The 23076-nt window shown below is 44.0% G+C and overlaps 2 protein-coding genes and 1 pseudogene across 3 annotated transcripts; all 3 read right to left on the bottom strand.

Moving 5' to 3' along the window:
* Positions 1-1711: 1711 nt before the first annotated feature.
* Positions 1712-12886, bottom strand: clcn4 (Cl-/H+ antiporter 4). Its single transcript, XM_086282647.1, has 13 exons — positions 12844-12886; positions 12706-12747; positions 12046-12200; positions 11832-11931; positions 11411-11598; positions 11207-11329; positions 10744-10950; positions 10536-10616; positions 9911-10456; positions 9641-9827; positions 9026-9424; positions 8725-8941; positions 1712-6024 (listed from the first exon to the last, which is right to left on the bottom strand). The coding sequence occupies exons 2-13, from the start codon at positions 12719-12721 to the stop codon at positions 5934-5936; spliced, it is 2310 nt and encodes a 769-aa protein (XP_086138773.1). The 5' UTR covers positions 12722-12747; positions 12844-12886; the 3' UTR covers positions 1712-5933.
* Positions 12887-18327: 5441 nt separating this feature from the next.
* On the bottom strand, positions 18328-21405 carry LOC147301736 (uncharacterized; annotated as a pseudogene). Its single transcript, XR_015127137.1, has 2 exons — positions 19724-21405; positions 18328-19630 (listed from the first exon to the last, which is right to left on the bottom strand). The product of XR_015127137.1 is annotated as an uncharacterized LOC147301736 (transcript).
* Positions 21406-21428: 23 nt separating this feature from the next.
* Positions 21429-22993, bottom strand: LOC147301735 (TOG array regulator of axonemal microtubules protein 1-like). The gene is made up of 6 exons (XM_086282651.1): positions 22840-22993; positions 22559-22682; positions 22341-22442; positions 22003-22241; positions 21752-21907; positions 21429-21654 (listed from the first exon to the last, which is right to left on the bottom strand). Exons 4-6 carry the CDS (start codon positions 22161-22163, stop codon positions 21513-21515), a joined length of 459 nt encoding a protein of 152 aa, XP_086138777.1. The 5' UTR covers positions 22164-22241; positions 22341-22442; positions 22559-22682; positions 22840-22993; the 3' UTR covers positions 21429-21512.
* Between the last annotated feature and the right edge of the window lie 83 nt (positions 22994-23076).

The following is a 23076-nucleotide window of genomic DNA, read 5'->3' as shown; positions in this document are numbered from 1 at the left end:
TTGTTTGGCATATTTGTCACACTTGCATGTTTCAGATCATCAAGCAAATTTTAATATATTCTTTTTAAAAGATAAGCCAACTAAATATAAAATGCAGTTTTGAAATGATGATTTTATTTATTAGGGGGGGAAAGCCATATCTGGCCGTGTGTGAAAAAGAAATTCACTGCAAATTAGCTGTGATTAACCACATTTTTGGAAAACTGAGTTCAATTTGAATTAAAACAGAACATGTATGACAAAATGAGGCAGGCTAAAAGAGTTGAAACAGCTACAGAAACAGCTGAGAAACAAAGTCACTGGCATCTATCAGTCTGGAAAAGTGTTAAAAAGCCATTTGTAAGGCTTCAGGAGTGCAGTGAACCAAATAAAGAGCCATTTTACACAAACAGAGTAAACTTGAAAGAGTTGTGAACCTTCCCAGGAGTGACCGGGTAACCAAAATTACTCCAAGAGTGCACTGATGACTCATCCAGGAGGTCACAGCAGAACCCAGAACAACATCTACAGAACTGCAGGGCTCACTTGTCTCAGTTAAGGTCAGAGTTCATGATTCAACAATAAGAAAGAGACTGGGCAAAAATACTCTGTGGACTGATGAGACAAAAGCTGATCTTGAAGATCCTCCACAGTGATGACTCATTGCTAGTTATCGCAAACACTTGATTGCTACCAAGTCACACAAGAACCATTAATGAGGTTTATAGGGCAATCACTTTTTCACACAGGGGCAGGTAGGTTTGGATAGCATTTTTCACTCAGTGAAGAAATAATTTTGTATTTACTTGTGTTATCTTTGTCTAGTGTTAAATGTGTTTGATGATCTGGAACATGTAAGCATGACAAATACACAAAAACTAAGAAATCAGGAATGATGTAAGTAAGTAAGTTTCCGTGTTTCATGAACGTCCCTGCAGCTTCAGAGTGAGGGTCTGACCTCTATGTGGTTAAAAGAGCCTCGTCCATCTCAAGAGAGTCATGAATAAGCCATGTGACAGCCAGGGCCCTATCAGGGAGAAGTCTTCACATCAGGGAAAAATAACACCAAAGTGAAACTAAAATACTGTGGAACAAGCTGGATAGTTCACTCATTACAATAAACAGTGAAGGAACGTTTTACTTCACCATCCTTTAAGATTTAGTAGCTAAACCTTTAATAATAAATCCCTTTGGAAGACTGTCACCAATAACAATGTGAGTAAGCATAATTATGACTTATTATCTCTTAATTACAAGTTAGTATCTCACAGGTTTGATGGAAATTCTCATAACAATCATTTAGTGTCTCATAAGAGATGACTTTAGTATGATAATGAACTTTATTGTCATACTCATGAATGTCTTTCTTTTGATATTTGGACCTCATATACTTATAAGAAGCGATGCCTTCATCATATCTTAAAATTAGGATTTAGCATCTTCTAATTAATAATTAACAATGACTTAATGCCTCATATCAGACAATAATGAGCCTAAATATCATAATTATGACTTGCTCACTCTTTTTTTAATTTGTATCCAGCGATGTAATACAAATGCTCAAGGTTATGACTTAATGTGTCATTATTGTCATATTTTTGTCATAATATAAAAACGTTATTAAAGTGTCATAACAACAAGTTTCACTTGTATTATTAGTTCATTTGTGGCCAGTTTCTGAGTGTGCTGCCAGATAAAGACTCCAACACCACACATGTAACTGCAAATTAAAGAGCTGTTTATGTAATAACAACATAAATATCAGTCAGACTGAGGATATAACAGGTTTTTATAAACATGTAGTTGCTTTATTTTGCCTTTGGGGGCAGCACTGAGTCTCTGTTGCTGTATGTCCCTGCAGGTGATGGAAGAAGTGTGAGAACATCTAAAAAAACAAAAGACTCCCATCATTGACAACCGGTCAGTGCCAACCCACATAAAACACACTCTCACACACATATACTGTGCTGCTGCTGACAGGCAGTGGGGAGAGGCGGAGATGCTGGTGCTGCTCCAGGTCATGTACACCGACCTGGACTTCCTGACGGAATTCCACATGGAGCTGCAGAATTTCCTGTTTGAGAAGTACTGTCTCTGTGTCACCCAGATGGCTGGAAAACCAGGAGGGAAACACCTTTACCTCAGAAACATAAACATCAATTAAATTCAGGAGAAGTTGGTGTTTTTATATAAAAACTGCTGTTGGTGCGTCTGTGGACTCTAAAATCAAACACATAAAAAAGCCTGAAATGGAAATAATATTGCAGTTATGTATCTTTTAAAGTGTAGCTTTGTGTAGGGCTATTACTGACAAACACAGCTGATGTCCACATCATGGACCACATACAGGAAGTTCAAAGGAAGTCTACACGGTCAGGTTTATAAACATGGCGGTCTTAACATCGGGATGTGTCTCCCTGTGGTTAATGTGGATTTATCTCAAATGCAATGCTCAGACCATCTTGGCTCTGGAGAACCACCGCTGTGCTGTCACCTCTGTCCGCGGTACATCAAAAGCACGAGTTCAGCTGTTCATAGCTACAGAGAAAACACGTTTTAACTGTGAATAGTAATGACACAAGGTAAAAGCAGCAGCTTTAAGTTTGGCTCTAATAAACTGCACCATGTTAATCTTACTGCTTTGATGCAGAAGCAGTTTTGTGCAGATCAAAAAGTTGGTATTGAAACACCGAATGAAACGTTTAATATGTAAAGATATTAATGTGCTCAGACAGTTCTGTTTGCATAAGAGATAATTAAAGATAATAAAAGCAAGATCCAAATGAAAAAAACAAGCAAACAGAAAAACTCTAACACAGTGCAGAGGAAGAGTTTTTATTACAGAGTTGGAGATGGAGAGAGCCACCAAAGAGGAGGAAGTGTCCAGTCCACAAATTGTTGACTCTTTCTTGAAAGATTACTGGCTGTGTTGCATCAGAAATCTTAATAAATACAAATGTGTGGTGTTAATCTTACAGTTTTTATGGCGTTGTTTGGATTCAGGCTGCTTTTAATGTTTGATGATCTTTAAGAAAGGAGTTAATGCTTCTCACTTCAGAGCAGACTGTCTGTTTTGATCGATTGTATCTATTTTGTAAGGTCACAGAGGGGCTGGAGCGTATCCCACGGCGACAGGTGAAGTCAGAGAAATAACCACACTTAAATTAGGTGAAGCTAATGTGGACGTGTTTGGACTGTGGCAGGAAACAGACAGGCTTGTCAGGAGGTCTGAACGACCAGCGCCATCTGGTGGACTAATCCAGTTCATTTAAACAGATGGATGCTTTACTGATCCCCCTGATGTGAAACAGTGAGTAAATATTTTTAATATTTTTTAAAAAATGGATCCAGTTTTGATTAAATTACTGTTGATTCTGTGTGATTAGAGTTTTTAAAAGCTTCTAAGTAAAAAATAAATAAAAAAGGGAGTCGAGTTTATTCTGAGGTTAAGTTCAAAGTTTTCGTTTGTTCTTCAGTCCCTTTATTTCCAAAGCCCACAAACAAAAGTGCAGATGTGTGATTTCTACCTCATAACCACCCACCATTCAAATAAAACGTGGAGTTGATGTTATCCTGTCTGAAACGCACTAACTTAACAAACACTAAACGTTCAGTATTTACAGCACAGAGAGCTTTCCGGTACATTCTGTTGGCATTTGTCAAAGAAAACACTAAACGGACGAGTTTCCCTCAAAGGTTCTCGTCTGTGTGGAGTGTCAGCAGCACCCGTGTCTTTCCACACCAACACAAACACAACGAGCACTGAGCGCGCTCAGATCAGCTTTAAAATGACCTTCGTGGACACATTATCACATCCTCACATGGTAACAGTTAGTTAATGTCAGTTTACATAACGGGAGCTCACAGTACCTTAAAGTGTTAAAGCAGCATCAGACTGGTGGGTATGAAACCGCTGCTGTAAAGGCTCACACACGCAGACACACACCGTTTCTCTGACTTAGCTTCTCTTAGATGATTCACTAGAGTGAAAAGCAAAGCGTCGCTCACATGGCCTTTAATTATGAGTGACTTGGCAACATTTTCCCTTTGCTTTGTCTTTAAATCCAGTTTGTGATTAAAAGAAAGAGCTCGATTAGCTTATTTGAACTAGAACTAGGGCCTGTGAGTATGTGTGGGAGCCTTTAGAGCAACTAAAGCAGGTTTCATATTGTTAAATAGGAACTTAGAGGAGGAAACGAAGCTCCTTCCATCGCCTCCTCGTGCAGCTCTGGACCGCTTCCAGCACCACTGATATTTGGACACAGCTCGCTAAAAGTCCTTTAGTGACTATCTTCTCTTTAAACGAGTCAAAACAAACACCTTCAACACTGAATAAATAAATAACATGTCAGATGTCTTCAAACCATCTCCTCAACAAGGAGAAGAAAAGAGTCTTTTCAGCTGCTTTAGGGGTAAAATTTGCTGCAGCCGCCGTCTCTCCTGCAGATTACAGCTTTGATCATTAATACCAAATATAAATGTAGTACCAAAGAAATAATGTGGATTAAATGCCTCAGCAGCAAATAAAATGATGAAAATTAGCTTTTTTCCCCTCCTGCAGTGCAGGAAAGAAACACTGAGCTGCCTGCTCTGGGAGCTGTTCTAATGGATGCTGTTTGCTTTTTAAGTTTTCTGGTTTGGTGTTAAATTAGATGTTAAATCTTTGTGCAATCAGGTCAAACATGACAACCACAGAGCATTTTAACTTGTTACTCACTGAAATTCAACCAGGATGAAGCCTTTAGCTCTTCTCTGATCTGATAAACTCGTGAAAACCCCAAAACTATTCTAAAGGCCATCAAACCACAACTTTATGGATATGTACCGAGGTCAAAGCTGGTCATTCAGGGTCCAGGGGAGGTCGTCTCTATGAGGAAAACAGCTGAGATGACTGGAAGCGGTTCAGAGGTGCACACCCATCCTCTAAGATCAGGGTTGCTTTTTGATTTTCATGGGTGGAGTTTAGTTGGAGAGCTTTGTGATTTCCTCTCTGTGCAAAGAATCTGATTGGCTGGTAATTAGAAGAACAACCAATGCTACAGTAAAACAAACAAACAAACAAACAAGGTTTAGTGTTTGAGGGAGCTGGCATGTCCACCAGACGCATGAACACAGGCAGGAGTAATATATAAATATGGCAGCAACACGTACAACAAAAAAAGACAAAGTGCAACAAAGTCCTCAACTTCAAATAAAATCAGCTCCAGATGTGTGTGACCCTCACAGCTGGTCCCATTTCACCTCCAGATTTAAAGATACACATGATCATTTTCCAGTTATGACTGAATATCATCTCATTCAGAAGTGTGTGTGTTTCATACATACTTGTAGTGCATTTTCTTAACCGAGAAAGTTGAATTTGGATTCAAAGAAGAGCTAAACTTTCTAAATATGTTGACGTTTCGGGCCTGAAGATCACTCAACAGGTCTGGATCTGGATATTTGGGGAATAGCACTTCACCAAATATGTTAAAACTTTATAAATCTTTATAAAGTCTGAGTGTTTTAGGGCTAAATATACACATCTAACACACAGAGCCATTTGAGCTCTAAAAGAGAGGAAAGCTAGGCAGAATAAAGACACCCTTCTGAATGAGATCATCTCTAAAACCTACACCATGAATCAATAAAAACAATCATCACGGAGCCTCAGAGGTCCAAATTTCATTTAAATATGATCAGAGATGATCGTTAACCCTGCGATTCACTCCATACACACACACACCGCCCTGAAGTCGCAGTTTCCCTTCATCTGAATCTCTAAACTGAACGAGCAGCAGCAAATGAACGACGTTAAGGTGGATTCACTATGTTTTAAAGCCTTCCTGCCACTGCGGGGGTGGGAGGATATTGAGGGAGGTGGGAGGGGCTTTTCACAGGTAGCAGAGCAGCGTGGCGTCATCTTTCCAGTTTGACATATTTACACCATCAGGGCAGTAAACCCGCCTCTCACGCTAGTTGAACATGATGGACTCTGGATCCTGGTTCATCATCTGGGCCATGTGACGCAAAACGTCCTTCTTGGTGATGATGCCCAGGAGACGCCTGCAGAGGAGGGATGCAAACAAAGGTCAGAGGTCGTTGCCCATGTGATGAGTAAAGGAAGAATGTGCAGATTAGAGGAGACAAACTGAAACTGCAACCAGATCAGCTTGACAGCCACTCTGATCACACAGATCAATCAACTACAGGAGAAAGTTGAGTCTAAGACCCAGCTTCCTTTGCTGTTGCTGTTCCTGGCAGAAACAGCAAAGCATGGACACTGCGGGCTGGATCACAAAGTGTCCTGACCTCTAAACACCAGCTGACCTCTCATATAAGTGAGTAAACACTAGGGATGGGTATCAAAACCCGGCTCTTGTTGAGAACCGGTTCCCATTGTTTCAATTCCTTGGAATTGTTTGCCATTTTTGCAAACGATTCCCTTGTCGATTCCAGTCGCCCCGAATGACGTCACCACGTTGCGGAGCGTCATTTACCTGGCAGGAAACACGGTGCCTAAGCGGCTCAAACACTAAAAAGTTTGGTTATACTTTATGAGAACAGATGACAACAGGGCAACTTGCAATACTTGAAAAGTAGATATTTCATTTAAGGGAGGAAACACTACGAATATGCAAAAGCATTTGCTCACAAAACACCCGATGACCTTAGATGAATGTCGTGTTTTTAATTCCGCTCCGGACTCGTGAATCTCAACCCAGCAGCAGCGGTAACGTTTGCACGTCCTCTCCTGTTAATGCGGCAGGTAAATAATCAACTAACAGTGCATATTATGTTAGTGCGATCTGCCTTATTACAAAACCTGCCATTACTGTGCATTTAGGTGACCATGATGAGACAGACAGTCTGGCTCAGATGCTGGCAGTTCTCGCTGCAGTCTACCGGTAGCGTCTCCTTTCAGGCCAGGATAGACGAATGTCACCGAGCAGTGACTAAGTTTGTGGTAAAAGGCTTGCACCCATTTGCCACAGCAGATGCCCTCGATTTTCAGTAATGTGTTTAATTGTAGGCAGGGACATTACTGGATATTCTTGTGTAATTGCTACAGAATAATTTATGTTATACTTTGTTATTGCTACAGAAGAATATTTATTTTATTATTTTACATTTACAATTTTTTTTCCTGGGGACCCTGTGACACCCCATTGAAGAGCCGTAGGCTGTGGATCTCTTAAGATCTCAGTGTTGGGTTTGTAAGGCCATGCTACTCCTAAATTTCTATCTTGTTCAAAGAGAAGATAAAAAACAAAGTTCTAAGCTAATCGACCTTAGTGTTCTCCTTTTTTAAAAAAGAATCAATAAAGAATCGAATCGTTAAACAGAATCGAAAATGGAACCGGAATCGTGAAAATCTTATCAATACCCATCCCTAGTAAACACTGAATACATTTGGGTTTATTTAAATCTTGGTTATAGGAGACCTATTTTCATTTTTATTTTTTTAAAATAAGTAACAGAGGTAATAAAGATGTAATAACGATTAAAGAAGTCATAAATTAATTGGTTTTAGGAGTTTTAACAATTATTTATGTCACTTTGCTTCATAACTATTAAGACAAATGATCTCATTGAGTCACTAGAGGGAGCCGTTTGCCCTTAAAATAACCTAATGAAAAAGCTGCTGATCTCTTTGATCTAAGCTAAGCCGGCTGCTGCAGAAATATGACCTTAAAAACTTCAGCCCAGCTTCACCTTCCTCATCTTTTTTTTTTAAACTGTATATTTAGAAAAAGACTGGCACATAGAACAGAAAACACTGCACCGAACACCCGATCTCTATTATTCTAGATAAAGCCCTGAAATACTGGCTGCTCTTACCAACAGAGCAGCCAATGACATCAGAGGTGAGCAGGAAACATGAAGCTGCTGCTTCTCTGTTTCCTGCAGACTGGAGAGAATCCTTCTCTGACATTTTAAAGGAATGATACAGATCAGCTTCTGAGCTACAAACGGTTTCAGGGTTTTTACTGATGAACGTCACTGCTAAAGTCAAGGTATTCACAGTATTTTTGGTGGCAGGACAACTGCAAATGATCCAGTTTGTCACCAACAAAGTGAAACTATGTTTTCAGGACTTTGTAGGTGCATGAAATCTGACCCCGTTTCAACCCTCTAGCAGATCATTACATGAAGGCACCTTTTGAATACAAGCGCACTCATGCTCACAGGTGTACACACGGGTGCTCACACACACAAACTACACCCTTTTTGGCTCCTACCTCAAAGCACACTGTGTGCTGTCGATTCTATGTGCTGCACAATAATATTCAATATTTAGTATTTGCTGTTATCTTCACATAGATCATCACGATGATGTTGTTTATTATATTGCTCTCTTTTTTTGCTTGTTTTCTTTTTTCTTTCTCAACAGGTGATCCAGGTGACTGATATATGTATTTTTTGTCTGTTTGTTTTGTTTGTTTTTGGTTTTTGCCTTTCATCACCGTTCCTCTTCCCTGCTGTTTTTCTTTCCCCCAGTCATGTCTGTCCCGTGTGTAGCAAGTGAAAATAAAATAAAATAAACAATAAAAACAAAGGTCAATCAAACAGACTAATACGGCAAGGCCAGGATGGTCCATTTGGTAAAGTAAATGCATTGGGCATCTTTCTTTGCCTTTAGACAACAATTCTGATGGCAAAAGAACATAAATGGGACAGGCGAAAAAAAAAAGAAAAAAGAGAATTTTCAACCGTTTCCATATTTCAGGCTGTAACAGCAGATGGCATTTGGCGTGCTCTTACCCGCTCCTGGTGACCAGACACTGGCGCAGACCAAGCTTGCGGAAGATGTCCACCACGGTCTCCATGGGCGTGTGGTCGGTGACGGTGAATGGGCTGAGGTTGAGGATGCGTCGCAGCTTAAGCGGCTGTGGGTTGCTCGCCGGCAGCTGCGGTGCGTCCTCGGTGAAGTAGACCACTGAGCTGCTCACCACGCCGTCCTGCTTCTGACGGGCGTTCTCTGTGGATGGATCGAGGGGAGGAGTCAGTGGAAACCTTTCGATCGGATTCACTAAAGACTAACGTGCATTTGCGGTTGACTTACTGATGGCGAGCGTGAGGTCTCTGCGCTGGACGAAGCCGATGAGCCTCTCTGACTCTCTGGACACGACCACGGGGAAACCGTTGTAGTCCGTGTCTTTGATCAGCGTCTCCACATCCTCTACTGTCGTGGAGTCCTGCGTGAGGACAGCCAGCGGTGGGTCGTTCCTGCGGGGACGCATCACGTCGGTGGCGAGCGTGCGGTGGGTGAACTCGTCCCGCACGTCCAGGTACGGGTAGCCGTTTAGCAGGATGTGTGACTCGTAGATGCCCTCCTTACCGAATGCATCTGCCACCCACTTGCTGGTGACAGCAGCGGCCATCAGGGGGACGATGTACTCCAAGCCGCCGGTGAGCTCAAACATGATGACCACCAGCGAGACGGTCATCCTCGTTACACCGCCTGAAGCAACACAAACACAGCTGCTTCATCACAGGAGGAGACTTAATTCAACCATTCACAGTGTGAGAAGTTTCTGCTGTTTACCAGGGGCAGCCAATCAGAACAAAGCTTGGGTTAAAAGGGGAGGAGCTAAAACAGCTTGTTTCAGGCAGGCCTGACACAAGGCCTCATCATGTCTACATCTTAAAGCTTCTAATGGGTGAACGGTGCACTCACCCAGGCAGGCGGCGGCTCCCACCATGGCGTACAGTCCTGGCGTGACGCAGTCGGCGCCGGGCCGGCACCAGTTCTTGAAGATGATCCAGTCGTGGTGATGGTAGGCCATCTGCTCCACGGCGATCCCGACGATCCGCCCGGCGATGGCCCCGACCGCCATGCTGGGGATGAAGAGACCCGAGGGGATCTGAGGAGGAAAGAGATCCGCTCAGAGAAACAGAAACAGGAAACAAACACCGACTTCCAGCCCATCGTCTTCCTCGCACTGACCTTCATGCCGAAGGTGAAGATGGTGATAACGATCTTGAAGATGAGTGCGAGGGTGAGCTGCCACAGGGCGTTGTAGACACCAGGTCCCGCTGGGCGGTCCGGGATGTCGTCCACCGGCCGGCTCATGTTGGGGTTGTTGACGTAATCGCAGAGCTGCGACGACTCGAGCGCGCCACAGTCATTGAAGAGCTCTGAGATAAGCTCGCTGGTGCTGCGGCGGGTGTATGGGTTGGGGTAAGCCAGAAGGGCAGTGATCCCCGTCACGGCGATCACCTCCAAGACCGGGTACTTCCCCAGCTGTGTGGTCTTCCTCCGCCGGCACCAGGCGATGTTGGCCCGGATGAAGAGAGTCCCCCAGAGGCCGCCGAAGACGCCAAGCAGGATAAAGGGCACCAGCTCGGCCATGTACCACGGCGTGTGGTACTCCACATAGAAGAGCACCAGGCGGCTGTTTCCAAATGGGTTGATAGAGCGCAGCGTGAAGGCTGCGACCAGTGCGGCGAAGAAGGAGCGCCACAGAGTCTTCAGAGGGAAGTAGTAGCTGACCTGCAGGAGGAAGCACAGGACATCATTAGGAGAGAGGAGGAGGAGCTACAGATACTCTGTGTCCGGTCTGATAGCCAACCTCTTCCAGGCTGAACAGGACTCCTCCGATGGGCGCGCCGAACGCCACCGACACTCCAGCTGCCGCCGCCGCCGACAGCACCTGCAGGAGGCAGACACACATACATCTACGTGACTTTTCCTTCATCGAGGGGAGAGCGTGCACACTGTGAGGAAATCTTACTGCCCTTAAAAGGTCAAAGGTTAGGAGTGTTTTTTCCGCAGCATACCTCTCGCCTCTTGCCCTCGTTCTTGCTGTACTTGGAGAAAAGGCTGCAGAAGAGGTTTCCGCAGCAACACGCCACATGGACCAGAGGACCCTCCTTCCCCAGGCTCAGGCCCGACGACACGGCCAGCACCAGCGTGACTGTCTTGATCAGCAGGGTCCACTTCCCCAGGTAGCCCCGGATGATGAAGCCGCTGAGGATCGTCTTGATCTGCACAAAACATGCAAACAGACGGAGACATGTGAGAGCGAACGCACGGCTGAAAGCGCAATCAGACTCCATTTAAAAAGTCCCACAGGAAAACTGTTAAAAACCATCTGTGTCATGGCTTCAGTTCCTGTATCTGCATGGGGGCGTGGCCTAATGCCACCTGCTGCAAGTAACACACCTCATTAGAAGCCTGCTCAAATGAACTGAGCCAACTCCAACTGATTGAATTTGTTTATCCAGTGAAAAAGTTTGTTACCTCCGGGATTCCCGACCCGCAGGCATACGGAGCGAACACTCGCACCAGCGACACCGCCAGGAAGGAGAAGAGCAGAGCCCATAGGATGTACAGGAAGTAGTTCAGCACGTACGCTCCGGCTCCCTGAGAGAACACAGAGTTAGCTCATCACTCTGTCCACTCATTGAAGAAACACACACAACCACTAAAAGCGGGCAACTCAACCTCGGCGTGGCCTGTCATCAGCTCCGCCCACTTCTGCCACTGTGGGCACTTGTCCCGGTCGTCAAACGTGGTCTCGTTGGAGGTCCAGCAGCACTGCTCATGGCTGTACCAGAACGCCGAGAGGCACACACCCTCCTTCAGGTCCGTCATCCAGTCCACGGCGAGGTCGATCACGCCGGCCAGCGTCCCTGTGGAGGAGAAGGGGAGGAGTCATTCCACCTCAGAGACACCTTCATCACTCTCAGATTGCTCCTGTTTCTCTTCCGGTGTCGCTCGGACATCCAGAGAGACGTCTGCAGCTTCAACAACAGAGTAAGAAACAGAAATAAAGGTAAAAAGGAAGCTAGATAGATGAAGCCTGGGAACTTTAAGCCCAGCAGCACGAAGAGGAGGAGGAGATCAGAGACACAGCGAGCCTGACCTGAGAGGAGGCCGATGAGCAGCATCACCACCCATCCCGACCAGGCGTCCAGCAGGCTCTTAATCAGCTCCCAGAGGGACTCTTTGCTCTTGCTGGTGATCTGCAGAAACACAGGATCAACTTACAGGTTTGCTGTGTGGATTTCAAATAAAAGCTCACGCGTCATGTGTCACGCCTCACAATGAGGAGGGAGAGGAATAGATGAAGCACACACCTTACGGTGGCGGTCTGTGTCCCTGGATTTCTCTCTCAGCCAGTCAATGGTGTGGAAGTCCTCGTACGTGCTCACATCGGGGAAAGGCTCATCCAGGAAGTCCATCAGGTTCCCGGCACCATTCATCTCCTCCGTGGGCGTGGCGGCACTCACACCTGGAAGAAAGTGAGGACGTCATCAGTGTTAATTTGATTTGTAAACACTCACTGTTTATTTAACGTTAATGTCCATGCTCATCGGTTTAATGAGATTTCACCTGCTCAACACATTCATATAAATAAGAATAAAAGCTTAAATTAAAGATCCACGTGTTTTTAATAATATGCATTTCTGTTTATACTGAGGAGGAGGAGCCGGGTGCAGTCAGCCTTTACTGAATTCAAAGATCCCGATGAGTTAAAAGGAGGGGGGGGGAAGCATTTCACCTGCCTCATATCACAGGATGAGGGCAGATCTCCTCACTTTTACCTGAAGAACAACAACAACTATCTCCTCTGACATGAATGCAATCACCACCGAGAGTCCCCACTGTGTTTGTCAGACTTCGCACCTGAAATGATCCAGCAGCACAAACAGCACTGCGGAGCCTTTATTTACGTTAGCTCCTGAAGCTAACCAGGCTAACTCAGCATCATTTCACTGGCTGTTGTTGTTGTTTACCTTCAGCGACCTCCATGTTGCTCCGTGCTCACCGCTGCGGGTCTAAAATAAAATCTCTTCAATTATTAACTGATACGTTGTCAAATAAAAATGTCATTTTAGTAAAATTCAGCGAGAGAAAAATAAATAAAAGCCTACGGAAGCGTCGCAGAAGGCTCCCTGCAACCTGCCAGTATCGCGATACTTCGGGATCGCGCTTTGCTTGGACCACCTCAAAGCTCGTCGTGTTTCAGGTGTTTGGAGTCTTTTCTGCCCTCTGGTGGCCACGCGTGGGAATTACAAGAAAGAGTAAAGTTTGAAAAATTACAAACCAAAGTCAAAATCAGAATCAGAATCAGAAACTTTATTGTCATTGTCATGAGAACAACGAAATTAAGAATGGTCCCCGATCATTGCATCATCCCTAGCAATATCAAAATATAAATAAAACAATAAAATTCAATAAATAAAATAGATAGAATACTTAAAATACTAATAAGATATAACAGTAAAACATTCACATACATTCCCACACACATGCTTCAGACCGTGCATAGATTAACACAAGAGTGGCGTGATGGACATTTCTGATTCTGATTCTGAAGAGCAACCTGCCCTTCTGGGCCAACTCAGAATGGCTGTGGTTCGGTTCAAAGGGAAAGGTTCGCCATCTTCCTCGTCAGGAAGAGATCCAGGTCTCACGATCCCATAAAAAAACCTAGCCTGTAAACAACAGGACTATTACTAATTCAGTTCACACTCTAATGATATACATGGCCATGTGTAAATAATGTAAGTGCTATAACAAAACAAGCACAAAACATTAATTCTAATTTCTAACTATAGTCTATACAGTGCATCTTAATCATGAATGCAATCTTTAAGTCACAATCAGCTTATTCTATCATCAATGTGCACATTTCTATCAGAAATCAGAAATAAACCATAAACTATGGTAGATTTTTTTTTACAGTATTGCCCTTTAACTGAATTAAAGGAGCATTGCTTTACACTGCATAGCAATGAAGCAATATATTATTTACACTCAATGTACAGAATAAAATTATGAAAAGAATATACAAAAACCCACAGGCTGTAGTTTTACAGTATGTGGTAACGTATCAGCACAGTAAGAATACACACAGACATCTATCCAGTGCCGCTCGAGCATCAAATGTAACAAAATAAAGTAGATTCATGACCTTTAAGATCAACATTAACTTATTCCATCATCTAATTTTAGTGCATTTAATATTCAACAAGTAATACTAGAACATCATCAGCACACAAGCTGAGTGCTCAAAATGGCTGAACTCTGTGAGAAACCCCGTGTCACTACCCGATCCGTACCGGAAACCCGATCGGTACCCCGCATGCGCGAATCTTACGTCACTTCCTCTCTGCCAACATTGCGACATCCAATATATTTGAATGATACGGTTAGCGCCCAGTTAGCTCCTAGCATTTCTCAACAGCTCTGCCTCCTTTTCGACTGCCCGGGACATTTAAACAATGAATAATCGGTATACAAAGAAATTCATGCTTTTCTCCTCAACAGAGAGTGTCCCCCGATTGAGCAACAGCGCCGTAAAATAAGGAGAATGGCGCCTAATTACAGAGTTAATAATGCAGACTTTGTAATATCTCACGTGTAGATTCATCAGCCAGATGAAGTGTTTACTGACAATTGACAGTGATAGCGCACATCATCATCACTATTCCAACAATCCTCTCCTCACAGACAAGCATAAACACACTCGACTATCGCTAAATCAAATTTAACACACGTTTGTAATGACGCTAATTCAGTTTACAATAGGGTTTATTCGCTCGGTCAGCAGGTGGCGGTATCCTCGTACACTGGGGAGTACACTGCCATTAAACGAACAGAAGAAGAAGAAAACATCTGCACATGCGCGGTACGGATCGGGTAGACTCGATTTATACGGTCAGACTTTACACATGCGCAGTAAGGATCGGGGAGTCCTGATCCGTAACTATCTTTTTATTTTTCGTTTTTGTCTACATTGTACTGAAATGCTTCATTATTGCAAACATTTTAAGATATACTTGTTATTCTTAACATCTTAACAGATACTCTGACCTTTAACTATCGTAAAACGCTACGACCGGAAGTAGAAACCTTTCGCGCATGCGGGGTACCGATTGGGTTTCCGGTACGGATCGGGGGTTTCTCACGGAGTTCAGCCATTTTGAGCACTCAGCTTGTGTGCTGATGATGTTCTAGTATTACTTGTTGAATATTAAATGCACTAAAATTAGATGATGGAATAAGTTAATGTTGATCTTAAAGGTCATGAATCTACTTTATTTTGTTACATTTGATGCTCGAGCGGCACTGGATAGATGTCTGTGTGTATTCTTACTGTGCTGATACGTTACCACATACTGTAAAACTACAGCCTGTGGGTTTTTGTATATTCTTTTCATAATTTTATTCTGTACATTGAGTGTAAATAATATATTGCTTCATTGCTATGCAGTGTAAAGCAATGCTCCTTTAATTCAGTTAAAGGGCAATACTGTAAAAAAAAATCTACCATAGTTTATGGTTTATTTCTGATTTCTGATAGAAATGTGCACATTGATGATAGAATAAGCTGATTGTGACTTAAAGATTGCATTCATGATTAAGATGCACTGTATAGACTATAGTTAGAAATTAGAATTAATGTTTTGTGCTTGTTTTGTTATAGCACTTACATTATTTACACATGGCCATGTATATCATTAGAGTGTGAACTGAATTAGTAATAGTCCTGTTGTTTACAGGCTAGGTTTTTTTATGGGATCGTGAGACCTGGATCTCTTCCTGACGAGGAAGATGGCGAACCTTTCCCTTTGAACCGAACCACAGCCATTCTGAGTTGGCCCAGAAGGGCAGGTTGCTCTTCTCTCACGAACAATTGCAACAGTGCGGTAGGACGAAATCGCACCAATCACAAACTTTTGACCTATTGGATTTGACTTGACTGAACACTGACTATTAAGCCGGCAAGACTGACATATCTGAGCTGAGATAGGATTCTGACTGTTATTATTATTGCTGTCACTGTATTTTATTTTATGTTTTCATTCCTGTTCATGAAATGCTGTTAAATTGTTGCTAAATAGTTTAATACAATTCATAGCAACTTTACCTGTGGCTCCAGTCATTCTTCTCCACGCAACTCACTTTATCCCTCCTACGAATCTAGCTATTGGCCCATTCTCTCCATCTTACTTTAATTTCCCCTACCCTATCCTGTACTTGGCTACAGAAACCTCAAGGCCACTGGATGTTTGAAATTGCTACATGATGATGTGTTTCCCTCTTTATGCACTGAAGCTGGCACGTTCCCTGAGTTTTTCCAGCAAGATGGTGCACCACCACATTATGGGTGCCAGGTCTGAGCATTCCTAGATGAACAGTTTCCTGGAAAGTGGATTGGTCATGTCATGGGCCAGTTGAATGGCCCCCAAGATCTCCCGATCTGACCCCCTTAGACTTTTATCTTTGGGGTCATCTGAAGGCAATTGTCTATGGTGTGAAGATACGAGATGTGCAGCACCTGAAACTATGGATACTGGATGCCTGTGCTGGCATTTCTCCTGCGGTGTTGCTATCAGTGTGTGAAGAGTGGGAGAAGAGGGTTGCATTGACAATCCAACACAATGGGCAGCACATTAACCACTAACCCTCCTATGCAGGGAAAGACACATACACCGGTGGCGAGGCGGCCGCCGATCGACCGGTGGTGGCTAACGTGGAGCTCAATCGTGGATAAGGGAAACCGAAGGCAGGAGAAGCAGGCTGCTGCCGGTCCGAGCGTGAGGTGAACTGAATTTCAGGTAAGAAGTTACGAACTGCACTCTATTTGGGTCAGATATAAACCGAGTTTAGGTGTAGTTTATTTTTGTTGTGCTGACAGTTACAATAACTCGTTCTGCGTGCTAGCTAGCACGACAGCTGTGTGCACCTAAGTTACTGATGTTGAACTTTATGACAGCCTCCCCTGTCATTCTCTCGCCTGTTGAAACTTCAATCATGAAACTGATCAATGATCGGCTTTTCTCTCGTTTGTTCATTGCGCTAAACAACAGCAGCACGGTTAAGCTTGATCAGCTGTTGTTAGAATTCATTTAATTTTAATTTCTAGTATCAGCTGATGTTTGCTGGAGCCACAGCTGTAAAAAAGGGCTGGTCGAAACCAGGAGATGTCCTTACTGAATCATCAGAGCTGAACTGGTGATGGAGAAACAGGTTTACCTTTTAGGTGACATGAATGAGTTGAAGGAAAGTTATCAACTGTTTCTGAGAGACAAATAACACCAAGCTCCTTTTTTTGTGTAGCTGACAGCTGGTAACTGTGCAGGGGCGGATCTAGCAAAGCTTTTGCCAGGGGGCCAGGTAGGGCATTAACAGGGAGAGGGGGACACAAAGATATACTTTTCTTTCTTGCTCTCATATAAAATATTTACCTTTTATTAAATAGTTATCTGAATCTTACAACCAAAGTTTGTATAATAATACACAAGATTGGCTGTAGACCATTGTTAATCATTCAGAACACTGTGTAAAAATAACAAAAAACAAAAAGTGAATGCAAAAGTGCATAAATATTTATTTTACGTGTTTGATGTGTGTGGCAGGGCGTGGTCTGCAGTGCCGCTGCAGGGGAGGTGGACCCACGGGCGTAAAGTCTGTGCTCTCTCGGCTGGTTTTTTTTTGGTGTGTGTTGGGCTGTGAGTTGAAAAGCTACAGCCGGCTGTGTGGGTACACCAACCATGTGTGAAAAGTGGTCCATAACGTAATGCTTCAAAGCGTGTTCATGCAAACATTGTTGGGTCTGCCGTGGTACAATGGGACTTCTGCTCATGAACCTCTGTGCACAGCGTCTGCAAATCGGGGCTGTACGAAGTCACCTCATCTTTACACAAAACTGTAAGCTGTCATCTGTGAGGCGCGAGCGGTGTTTGTTTTTACCATAGTTCATGGTGGAGAATGGCTGCTCTGCTGAGTTTTGCTCTCTGTAGCCGTATGAATGGCAAACTACACTGATTAGCAGCAGCATAGGCAGACTTAAAAATTTTTCTGAAATTTTCGCTTTCTAGTATTTATTTAATATTTCTTTATGTTATAAAAATGACTTTGAATCCTGATAAAAATTCAAAATCATGGGTTAAAAATGAAAACAAGAGAACTAAGAATGTATTAATATTTGTTGCCAGAAAAACAGAAACTGTATATGTGCAACCAAAGTGCCGTTTTAATTCAGATGAAAAAAAAGGGATTTATTCATTCATTGTCCATTCAGGATCTTAAAAATGTGATAATAATAATGAAATAATACAAATAATGTAATAATAAGAATGATGTAATAATAATTAATGTAAATCTAAATAATATTGTCCTTCAGAGAAATAGTTTGTAGTCCTGAAGATGGAGAAGTTTACTCCCGCAGAGCGACTGGGACTGTCTGTGGTCATGATGGTTGAACCTCCAACGACTTTCCCAGCTTAGCCTCAGAGTGCTGCTGCTACTGTAGCAGCCACTCTTCTCCTCTGTACTCGTCAGGACTTGCATTGTCACATCTGGGGAACCCAGGCCCTGCTGGAGAGGAGAGCCTAGTCTGGATGCTGACCTGCTGCCTGTAATTATTAGCCTTTTTCAGGCTCTTGTTACGTTCTGGTCCCGGCAAGTAAATAAACGTAACAAATAGTTTGCCCCACTCACTTCCCACCCACGCACAAACCCCAACAACGACACCTTTTTCAAGTATTTAAGCAGCCATTTATTTTCATCGGCAGTGAGCAATGCCAAAACAATAAACAAAACTCCCTATAAAACAATCCCTACTCTTCCCTACACCAAAATAAAAAGAAGCCAAAACAAAAGACTTAACTAACTAACTAACGAAAAACAGGAGAAAACTTGTTCAACAAAAGAAAACGGCTTCTCACGGCTACTAGGCTGCGACAATGAAAGTTATACAGCAAAGGAACAAAAAGTGACCGCCACTTGTTAACTTATTTACAATTATTTACATGGCAAGGCTAGAGGTACACGTGAATACTCCAGCCTGCACTACAATGACACAACACACAACTCCCTGCTCATGGCAAAAAAAACACACGCGGTTCTCAATGGATGAGGGGATGGCACGGCGGGTGCCCCTTGGAGACCATCTGGGCGGGCTACCGGAAGACGGAAAACTGTGAGCAGGAACCGAAAACACCACTTTGTGTGTCAACACAAACTCATCAGCCCGTATAGCAGCAGCGGCGAGAGTCGTAACCTTCTGTTCATTTAAGTAGGTTACCACAGTGTCTGGTAGTTGGTTTTTAAACTCTTCCAACGTCACCAACTCACCCAGGTCATTCAAGGTTTTTACTGCTGTAGCATGACACCACTTATCAAACAGAGTTTTCTTTTCTCTGGCAAACTCCACATAGGTCTGGTTGGCGGATTTTTTCCCATTCCTAAATCTCTGCCTGTAAGCCTCTGGCACAAGCTCGTAAGCACGCAGGACAGCAGCCTTCACCATATCATAGTCAAAACTGTCCTCCAGAGAAAGAGCGGTGCACACCTCTTGAGCTTTCCCCACCAATCTACATTGGAGTAGAAGAGACCACACATCTTTTGGCCAGTGCAGCGCACCTGCGATACGCTCAAACACTGTGAAATACGAATCCACCTCAGTTTCCCGAAACGCCGGCACCATTTTGATGTGTTTACTCGCATCAAAGCCACCACCTGGCATCAAGGCCGGTGGCTGCGGAGATGGCGACTGCGGGGATAATGACTCCGGGGAGGGTGCCTGCGGGGATGGTGACTGGATGGTGAGCCCTGATCCTCAAGTGCATAGCTTCCACCTCCAACTGCTGTTTCTTTAGCTCCACCTCCTTAATGCGCAGCGTTACCCGCAGCTCCTCCGCAGAAGGGCTAGGTGGAGAAGGGAGATTTTTCAGTGGGGCAAAAACACCAGCAACAGACACACACACAGCCTGCACTACAATGACACAACACACAACTGACCGAGTCAACGGGGTTCCAAAAAGCACTCCCAGGTGACTGTCATCCGGACGTTAAGTACTGGAGGTGGTCCATCAATTATCCAGTCCGAAGATATGTAGAGACTCCACCCAGATACCTAGCAGCCACGCCCAGGTGTCCACCTCCTAGGAGAGAAAAAAGGGAAAATACCGCCAGCCATCCTCCGGTGGGAGGCACAACACCAACAAACACATCACTGGGTCATAACAGTTTCCCCCACCCAAAAAAAATCAAACATCCAACCCCACACAAAGATGTTTGATTTACGACCTAGAGAGGGCATCAGCCATAACATTCTCTAAGCTCTTATATATCGGATCTCAATGTTGAAATCCTGTAGGAGTAAGGACCAACGCATGAGGCGCTGGTTGCTGTTTTAGAAATTTTCTAGAAAAGAAACAGACTGGGTGGTCAATGCCATTTTCATCCTCCTGCACGAGCACTGCACCCGCCCCCAAAACACTGGCGTCCACCTCTGAATCCTTGGCCCCTCAGGAACCGCCCAGGGACACCAAAAGTCTCCAGATTGCGCTTTCGCTCCTCTGCCCACGTCAGTCTGAGCCCATTATCAGATGAGATGTTGTCAAAGAAAGACTTTGCTTTGTCATAGTAGCACTTTGGACCAAAATGATCCTCCCCCGAACTCAGCTGCAACCCCACCTTTTCTCTTCCCTCAGAATTCCCATCTTTTAGATTCAGCCCCTCCTGTAACTTCTTCTCAAGCGCCTCCTTAATGAATTGCGCGTTGGAGGAATCAAAATCAAAGTCTGTGTCAAATTTAAGGGGTGGGAGATGGAGCATTAGCCACCATCAGCTGGCCTCTTCTGCGGTTCCTGTGCCGTCGAGGTCCTTGTCTTTTTCTAGCAGGTGGCCTGGTTTCAGCATTTTGCTGCTGACTGTCCTGAAAAGTGACTCTACTTGGGTCTGATTGCATGGTGGCTTCAGTGACCCTTGTGGTTTGAATATTTGTTCTTCTCGTCCCCTTGGGCTGCCTCCTATTCTGCTGCTGCTGTTGCTGGGATCCACTCGCACCTCTCCTCTGCCTAAATGTCTTTACACTGACGGTTTGAACAGCCTTTGATGTGGCACGATCGAAACCACTGTTATCTGTAAGTGGTATATCAACTACTTCTGGCGACGGAAAAACTGTGCCGCCAGCTAGATCGTTTCCCAAGATGATGTCAATACCTGCAACCGGTAACTGGGGTCGCACCCCAAGCTTAACCTCACCAGACAAAAACTGAGATGAAAGCTGCACCAAGTGTAAAGGAACCCGTATTACACACATCCTAACTCCCCAGGCTAACACATCCGCCCCACAACAGGATTGAGCTGAAAACGGTAAGACCCCCTCACGAATGAGCGACTGTTTCGCACCAGTGTCTCGCAAAATACTGACAGGAGTCCGCCGATCTTCTCCTATCAAGGAAACAAAGCCGTTTGACACAAACGGCTTAAACTCCTTATCTACTTTATCATTTTCGGGTGCCATCACCTCCCCCCAGGTAGGAGAGTTTGTCTGTAGAAGGATTATTGGGGAAGGAGATGTACCCTCCCTGGTCATTTCTTTTCTCTTCAGAGCAGGGCAAACCGCAATAAGGTGTAAGGCAGAAACACCAGCAACAGCCCCCAGCTCAACCTCCCCCGCAGGACCCGGCTCACCAAACAACCCCTTGTCCGTCAACTGGACACACAGGAACTCCCTAAGCTCTTTCTTCTTCGCAGGACGCCTGTCTTTTTCAGGCTCTTCTCCACAGGACGCCTGTCTTTTTCAGGCTCTTCTCCACAGGACGCCTGTCTTTTTCAGGCTCTTCTCCACAGGACGCCTGTCTTTTTCAGGGACAATCTTCACCCACAAATTCATAAAGTCCTTGTGAAGGGTCAGTTTCTCAATGATTGTTCGCCCATGGTACCTGTGGAAGATTACAGTTGTCATTAATTTTCATTAATTGTGTAAACTCACAGAAAATAAAACATTGATGCACTTCAAACCCATTTAAAAGTACCCACCTGGCTTCAGGTGCAGCATCCCCTGCCATTCTAGAGGCAGCAATTAGAAATCTTTCAGTGAAGGTTCCTGTTTTCAGGGTGACGGCTGCTCCAAGTTTGTCAGCCAGCTGGTGCAGGTGTTGAGCCGTGCTATTCCTCACTGCAACACAGCGATGGCTGAGCAAGGACAATATTAGACACACAACTCAGTGAACATGATCTCTCTTTCATGTCTTCTAATAAAATCACTACAGCTTCTTCTCTCCTCTTACGTCAGTCCTGTGTTAAACAGAGCGCTCAGAATCCGTCCATGGCTGCAATTTTCCACCATGGCATCAAGCGCCAGATTGACCTCCTGATGTAGAAAGTTGTTGTTGGTCATTGCAAGCTTCAGCAATAGAGCTCGGCCTGTTGTTTCAACTTCTGGGTCCATTGTTCTCTGGAGCTGAATGTAGAGCTCATTGATGGCATGTATGGCCTCAAAGGCTATTGCTGAGCGTTGGTTTTTCACCTAAAATGTGAGTGAAAATCATCAGTTGAGGCTGTAGTATGCACTTGAAGGGAAACTAGCTGCATGAAACACATATAAGAAACATAAAGTGTGCAATACCTCCTCAATGAGGACCAGACACACTTCATGTAGTTTAGTCTTCAGGATGTCCGAGTGGTGCTTTGCCAGAGACTGAATAGTTTGCAACCCCTGTCTTTATTTCTTTATTTACACAACACAACATTGAACACGACTTCAGGAACACCACAAATAACACAGCCACATTATGCAGCACTGTTTCTGTGCAGTATTTAATGTCTCCTTACTACGTTTCTTACCAGTCGTCTGAAGACAGCAGACTAAAGCTGTGGGACAGGCTCTCTACAGGTGTAGCTACAGGCGGGAGTTTGACCCTGCTCTCTCTTGGATTATTCTGACTGCACTGACTGTCTGCTTTCTTGTCTGATAATCAACGAGGTTAGTAAAAAGAAACTGTCATTTCTTCTAATTCGAAGCATGATGCAGTGATTAATTGTTCATTAAAATCTTTTTAAAAAATCTCTTAATTTAAAGTTTGATTATTCAGCATCTTCTACAGTTACTGAGGAAAACCACTTACCGTCTATAGGGACGACTTTTGCACGGCGCAGCAGCGTCCCAGGCCGAGGTCCTCGTTTTTGCGGTATGGGAGGGAACTGCTGGAGGTTTTGGAGTCAAAGGCTTTACTGCAGTAAATGTTTTGGTTGGTACTGTGTGTCCAGGTGAGGTTACAATCCCATCCTGGAAATGCTGCAGTTTTCCAAAATAGGCCCAAATTTGTCTTTTGCTGTCAAGACTCTTATTCCACGAATGACCT

This window comes from Aulonocara sp. 'chitande type north' Nkhata Bay, linkage group LG23 (genome assembly GCF_057382095.1).
Source record: "Aulonocara sp. 'chitande type north' Nkhata Bay isolate Kocher_YH1m ecotype deep benthic linkage group LG23, A_spYH_male_GT1.1, whole genome shotgun sequence".
In the NCBI taxonomy this organism is placed as follows: Eukaryota; Metazoa; Chordata; class Actinopteri; order Cichliformes; family Cichlidae; genus Aulonocara; species Aulonocara sp. 'chitande type north' Nkhata Bay.
The sequence above is the reverse complement of the archived record's forward strand: the minus strand, read 5'-3'. Positions and strand labels throughout refer to the sequence as shown.

What these genes read in the sequence shown, in the direction of transcription:
- LOC147301735 (XM_086282651.1), bottom strand. Translation starts at nt 22,163, where the DNA reads ATGGACCCAGAAGTTGAAACAACAGGCCGAGCTCTATTGCTGAAGCTT. An exon ending in CTGTTTAACACAGGACTGAC is followed by an intron (nt 21,908 to 22,002) that starts GTAAGAGGAGAG and finishes GTCCTTGCTCAG; the next exon opens with CCATCGCTGTGTTGCAGTGA. An exon ending in GATGCTGCACCTGAAGCCAG is followed by an intron (nt 21,655 to 21,751) that starts GTGGGTACTTTT and finishes AATCTTCCACAG; the next exon opens with GTACCATGGGCGAACAATCA.
- clcn4 (XM_086282647.1), bottom strand. An exon ending in TGATGACAGGCCACGCCGAG is followed by an intron (nt 11,330 to 11,410) that starts GTTGAGTTGCCC and finishes GTGTTCTCTCAG; the next exon opens with GGAGCCGGAGCGTACGTGCT. An exon ending in TGTCTGGTCACCAGGAGCGG is followed by an intron (nt 6,025 to 8,724) that starts GTAAGAGCACGC and finishes CCTCCTCTGCAG; the next exon opens with GCGTCTCCTGGGCATCATCA.